This window comes from Gekko japonicus, unplaced genomic scaffold, assembly GCF_001447785.1.
Source record: "Gekko japonicus isolate JY-2015 unplaced genomic scaffold, Gekko_japonicus_V1.1 scaffold275, whole genome shotgun sequence".
Taxonomy (NCBI): domain Eukaryota; kingdom Metazoa; phylum Chordata; class Lepidosauria; order Squamata; family Gekkonidae; genus Gekko; species Gekko japonicus.
The window spans coordinates 1,323,228-1,330,819 of NW_015170895.1; the positions used below are offsets into that span (position 1 = coordinate 1,323,228).

Consider the following 7,592-nt stretch of genomic DNA (forward strand, 5'->3'; position numbering starts at 1 on the left):
CCACCCCAACGGGTGGGAAGCTACAACCTGGGGGGGGGGGGAGAGAAAACCAGCATTTCCTTGAGAGGCAACCCCGGAGCCAAGGAGCAGAAAGACACAAACCCCACGCTGGCTGAAAGAGGGAGCTTCCTCAGTCACCAGAATGGAAGTCCTCACACCGCTGCTGTGAGCCTTCATAGAAACACAGAACGGGAAGGGACTCCAAGGGGTCATCCAGTCTAACCCCCTGCACAATGCAGGAAATTCACAACTCCAGAATCCCTGGCCAATCTGGGGGGGGGGGGGGGGGAGGAGAGAAGATTCTTGCTTTTGAGTAAATGCAGTAAGTGGGACCGTCATGTGCCCTGAGGAGTCTGTCTCTGAGTATCAGAATTAGGGCATGAATGGAGTGTGCCAGCTTTTCGTCTGGAAGAAGATGAAGAGATCGGGTTTATACCCCGCCCTTCACTACTTTTTCAAGGACAGCTCTGACAGAACTATGGCTTGCCCAAGGTCATCCAGCCAGGTGCAAGGGGAGGAGGGGTGGGGAATCAAACCCAGCTCTCCCAGATTACAGTCTGCGCACTTCACCACCACACCAAACTGGCTCTCTCCTCCTCTCTCACAGGAAAACTCCTTCCTGACGTCAGAGTGGCCACTGACTGATCTTGGTTGGCATGGAGATGTGAGGGGGGGAGGCAGGAATGTCTACTTTCGTTTTTGCTGTTTCTCTAGTGGCCGGGTTATCTCTGTAAACCCGACCATGTAACTCTGAATGCCTGGTGTCTTCTTTCTCTTGGGAATACAGGCCTGTTATTTCGGCGGGCTTTACCTGTAGTCTGATTGGCCATGGGCCATCAGGGTCTTCCTCGAATTCAGTATATGCTTCATGCGCTTTCCCCTCAGTTCTAACACGGTAAAGTTAAGATGCCTGAATACTATCAATGTCTCAATAAGCTTTTATTCTTTTGAATGACTGTCGTTGGGAACTGATTTCCTCTGGAGTCTGACACCTGAGCCCAACATGGTGACGGGCTTTACCCTGGGCCATGAGAGCCGAGCCCGGGCTCATCCCTCCCTGCCCCTCTCACGGTCTGCCTCAATGAAGCCCAGGTCCTCTCCAGCCGGGGAGGGGGAAGTCAGTGCCTGGGGGGGGGGGGCACAGCTCTGAGCACCCCAAGAGGGCTGGGCAGCCATGGGGGGGCCTCGGAGCCAGAGGACTGGCCAAGGGAAAGGCGGCGTGGGGGAACAGCATTCCAGGACCTTTTAAAATAACATGGGAAGGAGGAACTCAAAAGTGAGGGCCAGCACTAGGAGGGAAGAGGGCAACTCGTCCCCACCACCACTATCACACACTTCCAGTTGGCCATGGCGGACTATTCCCCACAAGAAAACTTGCCCCTGCATGTGGCAAAGGAGCAACTTCTGGCCAGAACCCCCCCCCCCAAAGGGAGTCTTCCCACAGCTGCACTCTGAAACACACTACAAGCATGGATGGCTTCAAGAGGGAATTAGATAAGCATCTGGAGCAGAGGTCCATCAGTGGCTATTAGCCACAAGGGATAGGTAGGGGCTCTGGGGCAAGTGATGGGCAACAGTGGGGGGGGCTTCTAGTGTCCTGGCCCCACTGGTGGACCTGCTGATGGCACTGGTATTTCTGGCCACTGTGTGACACAGAGTGTTGGACTGGATGGGCCTTTGGCCTGATCCAACATTGGCGTCTCCTATGTTCTTATGTTCACCCACACACTGTCAGCATGGGGTTGCTGCAAGTAAGGCATCAGGTGGTGATCTAGCTGATCTACCTGACAGCTTTTGACAGCCATCTCAGCTGAACTAAACTGGTTCTGTCCAGAGCTGGTAGTCTAAGTCAGAGTGACGCAGCACTGATGGCTGATGGGTGGAGGGGGGTGTATATAAGTGATCAGGTATTGTACAGCTTTTTCTCTGCTTATGGATGTGTGCATGGTGAAGCACTTTGTCAGTGCGTACCAGCATCTTCTCTCTTCTTGTGTAATAAACTTGTATATAAGGAACCCCTTTGCACATTAGGCGACACACCCCTAATGCAGCCAATCCTCCAAGAGCTTACAGAGCTCTTCTGACAGGGGCTACTGTCAGCTCTTGGAGGATTGGCTGCATTAGGGGTGTGGGTTGCCTAATATGCACAGGAGTCCCTGCTACAAAAGGAGCCCTGTAACTTTTACACAAGGCTGTGTGGACAGTTGCCTCCTTGGATAATTCTCACCACCCCAGAATTCACGGCACGCTACACCAACACACACACGCCCCACAGGAAAGGATCAGAGATGTGCACATACTAAGGCAACAGGGCAAGCGGCCATCAGACCCCCGCCCAACGACAACTTCTGCAGGCTGGGCGGTGAGAAAAAAGCTGCACGTTCCGCTGAAGCCCCCTGTGGACGGGCACGAGAGGAAAGAGGCCGGCCAGCTACAGCTCCACCCTCTCTCCAGGCCACCAGCTGTGCCATGCCTCTCTGAGCTCTGACCGGCAGCCTGGCCCAGGCCCGCCCTCTGCTCATCCCCCCCCCCACCATCTGAACACACACACACTCACCAGCAGCCTGGACATCAGAGCACACGGGGACGGGAGATTTGCTGCAAATGATGAAGAAGAAGAAGAAGAAGAGATTGGATTTATACTCCCACCCTTCACTCAAAGTCTCAGAGCGGCTTACAAACTCCTTTCCCTTCCCCTCCCCACAACAGACACCCTGTAAGCAATGCTCCCTCTAAGCTGTGGAGTCTTGTGAGCAAAAGTTCTACTTTGTGAGCTGCTGGCATTAAAGTTGTGAGCGAGCGATTTGGCTTCTGCATAGTTCAGTTTGCTTTGGAGCCCCATCCTTCCTGAGCCAAGAAAGATGTGTGAGCCACAGGCTAAAAAACTGTGAGCTGGTTCACACTAACTCAGCTTAGAGGGAACACTACCTGTGAGGTCGGTGGGGCTGAGAGAGCTCTGACGGAAACTGCTCTTTTTCAAGGACTGCTCTTGTCAGAACTATGGCTTGTAAACAAGACAAATCACTGCAAACTGTGCATTACCAAATTTCTATTAATGCAAATTGTAACATATTCAACCATATATTCATATGTTTTACAGACGACAAAAGTCAAACTTCAGATGGTGAAGATGGACGAACTCCCCCGGAGTTGAGACTCGTTTCGAGGTGTCTTTTTCATACATACATCGGTATTATACTGCAATCCCCCCTTATCTGTCTTACTATAGAACTATGGCTTGCCCAAGGTCATCCAGCAGGTGCAAGTGGAGAGGAGTGGAGAATCAAACTCGGTTCTCCCAGATTAGAGTCCAGCGCTCTTAGCCACTTCACCAACACTTCAACACCCAGCAGGTCTCCCTTGAAGGAGGCAGCATACCGGGGGGGGGGGGAGAACTTCAGTCACGGGAAGGGAGAACAGGGAACCATCTCTAGAGGGGGGACAATAGACACCCAAAGTCTCAGCTGGCCAAGAAGAAGGATTTCCTGAGCTCCCTGCTGAGAAAAACTGGCCACACAGCCTGCTCATTTGTCTCTATTTATAGTTGGCGTTTCTCGCTGAGACTGGAAAGGGAAGGTGGTGGTGGTGGGGAACAGAAAAATCCCTCCACCACCCCTTGGACTTTTAAGTCTGGAGCGCTGGAAAAAGAATCACTAGGAGTGATTCTCTTCTCCTGAGTGAGCTAAGCCTCATTTCAGAAGGCAAGGAGCCCATTCCAGGCACGGAGCATGAAAAAGTCTGAGGACTTTTGTTTTTCCTGATGTAAAAACTGGGAAATCCTTTCTAATAAACATTTTAAACTGTTGACGCAAGGAGTGGTTCTCTGTACCACATAGGCCTCCAACTGTTTCAGGCATGCTATTTTAAAAGAAGCTCCAGGGAAGGTGCTGGCAAGTGGCCATTCCTCCAGGGGGGCACAGAGCAGTAAACTGTCCCCATGGTAGCCAGGCACTGGGCAGCGGGAGACACTGAGGCAAGGCCTCTGAACGGGGAAGGGGAACTGGGAGTTCTGTCCCTTCCAGCAGGCAATTCCTTGAAGAAAGGGCAGGTGGTGGTGGTGGGCTACCCGAAAGTAGAAGAAAAGCCCCTCCAGGGAGCTGGGAACCCCAAGAAGGGCAGGGTGGAAGGGGGCCTGCAGGCCAACACAGGGACATTCCAACACAAGGTGTTATAAAATTTACCTTAATATTCAAAAATGCTGCAAGTCCTGCTCATTGTGACTGTATGGGAGATTTTCTATCCAAATAAACTATTTTCTCTACTACAGAATTGGTTTTTTACCTTCACCTTTCATCTCTCCTGACTCTCAGGTGGCAAAAATTAAAGAGACGTGCAATGGTAGCAGAGGGTATTGCAACTCCTTCTCAAGTATTGGGTATGCTTGCCATTTTTCTTATAGAAAACAAAGACACTTGTACTTTTAAAATCCATAAGTACATTATACAGTACAATTTTATATGTTAACTATAAACGGTGTATTTTAAATTTAAACAGTACAAGCAGCTTAGCCTTAATAGGAGAATATTGCATGTATTTCCATTTTCCCTAAGCAAATTAGGGGTATTTTGCATTGCCAGTTAAGACTCAAATGTCAAATTCCATTTTATTGCTTGCTTGCCATATAAGTCGAGAGGGGGGTCAGGAGAGTGTGAATTCTTGCATGCTTTCACTTTCAGATGCTTTGAAGTAGATTGTTGCTTATCGGGCCTGGGAACATCCACCGGCCTTGAGTCTCAACTTGCACCACCTGGCTTTTGTCTATGTGTTGGGTACACAGAGCTGTTGGTTTGGGCAGGTGGAATACCTGGGGGTGATTGGCTCATAACCTTTTAGGGTCTCTGAACCTTGTATATATTGCTTTCGCGCCTCCATTTTCAGTTCTAACACAGCCAGCGTACAGGCTGGATCCTATCAATGTCTCAATAAACTTCTAATTCTTCTGAGTGAAACGTTGTTGGGAACTTGACATCAAGGCAGATTTACGTTCTTCGGAAAACAGAGGATCTCCCATCAACACCTTGCTTCCCCAGGGCGCCCCCCCCCCAATTCCACCTGCAACAGCCCAGTCCAAAGGAAAGTCTGCTCTTCAGCAACCCCATTAGTTGCTTCATGCCTACAAGTCCGTTTGCATTTTCCACGCAGAAATCAGCATTACAAAGAGCTGACTGTTCCCACCCAAGCACTCCCTCCCCCCCCCCGCGCCAGGCATAAGACACAAACCGTTGGTGTCACAGTGGAGCTGGAAGTCCTTCTGCCCCTCCTCTTGCTTCTTCACCGCCAGGTGGACGAGGCTCCTGCAGAGCGGGGCCAGGGCACCGCTCAGGTGCACGGGGGTCACAAACTCCAGGAGGTAAGGCCACAGGACCTGGGTGGGGGACAGCTGAGCTGACTGGCATATGCCTTGAGACTGCCCGGCGGCTCCTCCCTCCCCCGACTCCACACAGCTCAGGGGGGGCAGCGGGCCAGAGCCAGGAGCCAGGCCCAAAGCAGGCGGTCCCACTCAGTTGCCTGCTCGTGGCTCCCAGCACTGGTGACTTCCACACACCTCCCATGCTTGCTGGAGTGCTCCAAGTAGCACAGAAGCCCACACTCCTCCTCCGGCACGGCACTGCTTGGTTTGCAAGATGCCAAGTACAGCCCTTGACTTTCCCAGCCTGCTCCTGCCGGGGGCCTTCCAGTCACTGGGGCTGCGGTGCCAGAGAGCCCTCGCCTGAGCTTCCCTGCTCGGGGAAGCGCCCCCAGCTGCCTTGCAAAGCAAGAGCCGGGGACCCATTGCCGGAACGCAGCCAACAGGCGGCTTCACAATGGCGGCTCAAGCGCACGCACGCACAAGCACGAAGCTCCCAGCACACATCCAAGGATCACGGGCACCCGATGCACCCCCGGATCTGCCGCCGCCGCCTTACCTCGTTCATTCTGTCGACGGTGGTGCTGATGAGGAAGAGTGTGTTGACGCTGATGTCCCTGACTTGGCCGTCCGTCAGGTCCTCCGTTTCCAGGGAGTGCCGTCGGGGCGGCTGAGAAGACTGAAGACAGGACAAGTGGGACACTTTTAACGCTCAGCCAGAAGCAGTCATCCACAGATGCAGGGAAGCAACCCTCGGCTCAACACATACATAGAATCGGGGGCTGGGGCTGGGCCTAGGGAGGAGTTTGGTGTCCTCCCCTCCCACTGCTTGCAGAGGCTGCCCCCCCCCCCAAAAAAAATCAAGCCTGGAGGATGTCAGTATTTGACTCAGGGACTCTGGCAGGGAAGATGGCTGCCTTTCTGTGTACAAAGAGGTCATAAGACTTTGCAAATTTAGAGTCCAGTCCGGCACCTTTAAGACCAACGAAGGTTTATTCAAGGTACTAGGAATAAGGCCCGTTGTGGAAATAAATACAACGAACTCCAGAAAGAGGCTCTGGGCGGGTGCCCCGGCCTTGAGCACAGTGTCAATTTGCTGTAGTGACCTCAGCAGGGTATAATGACACCGAGTCCACCATTTTCTCCAGGGGAATTGATCTCTGCTACCTGAAGAACAGTTGGAGAGCCAGTTTGGTGTCGTGGTTAAGAGCACGGACTCTAATCTGGGAGAACCAGGTTTGAATCCCCACTCCTCCACTTACACCTGGCTGGATGACCTTGGGTCAGTCACAAGTTCTGGCACAGCTGTCCTTGAAAAAGAGCCGTTTCTGTCAGAGCTCTCTCAGCCCCACCCACCCTCTCTGCTGCAGCGTTAGTTATTCCGGCACGAGAGTTCCTCAGGGCCACAGTTCTCGTGTGGCCCCTGTCCTGCTGGACCCTCTAAGCACGCAGCAGCCTCACCTGCTCAGCCGGAAGGGCACACTGCCGGACCAGGAACTCGATCATGGCCTCCCCACCCGGCTGCTCCAGGTACCCGTGGTGGGCCATCGCGCTGATCACCTGAACCATGGCCCGCTTCACCTGCAAGACACCCCAACCGGGACACTGCCACACGGGCCCAGGGACAGTCCAGTCCTCTCCGAGGCCACCGCCTCCCCTTCCCTGCCTCCCAAAGGACTCGCCCACCCAAGAGGCTGACGACACAGAGCCGAGATGGCCAAAACCTGCCCTCTGCTTGGAAGTGTGGCACTCGAGCCGCGCGGCGGCCCCATTCGGCCATCCGCTCCCATCAGATCTCCCAGACGGTTTGGACGGACACAGCCCCTTCCCTGCCGCATGGGCAGGAGGCGCGAAGAGGGTCCACACGTGAGCCTGGGGTCCCAGACTCGTCACTCAGTCCCGTCAAGCCACTGCCCTCCCCGAGTGCACGTAGAATGTCCTGCGAAAGGAGGAGCACACGCAGCGGCCCGGTGGCAAGAAACCGGTCCTCTCAGAGCCTCCGCCCCCTGCCCATCGCCTCCAGCAGCCAGAGGAAACGGCACCAGGCCTGCTGCGGTGAAGCAAGAGGGCCAGGCCGGCCTCCCCAGGAAGGACACTGCGCGGTGCAAGCAGGGGAGGCAGCCCTCCGATCCTCTGGAGGGGGCCATCTAAGAATGCCAGGCCCTGCTGAAGGCAGGAGAGGCCGAGAGGAGGCAGAGCCTTCCTGGGCGGGGGGGGGGGGGGGGGCAGGCCAGCCACGCCCCAG

The 7,592-nt window shown here is 54.1% G+C and overlaps 1 protein-coding gene across 1 annotated transcript in view; it reads right to left on the reverse strand.

The window, feature by feature from the left end:
• Positions 1-7,592, reverse strand: part of MROH1 (maestro heat-like repeat family member 1) — a 67,353-nt gene that overhangs the window by 31,136 nt on the left and 28,625 nt on the right. Inside the window, exons 12-16 of the mRNA XM_015418498.1 lie at positions 6,809-6,928; positions 5,907-6,026; positions 5,221-5,365; positions 2,558-2,598; positions 5-27 (exon numbers count right to left, since the gene is read on the reverse strand). Of these exons, the coding sequence (XP_015273984.1) occupies positions 5-27; positions 2,558-2,598; positions 5,221-5,365; positions 5,907-6,026; positions 6,809-6,928 (449 nt within the window). The remainder of the gene's footprint in view (positions 1-4; positions 28-2,557; positions 2,599-5,220; positions 5,366-5,906; positions 6,027-6,808; positions 6,929-7,592) is intronic.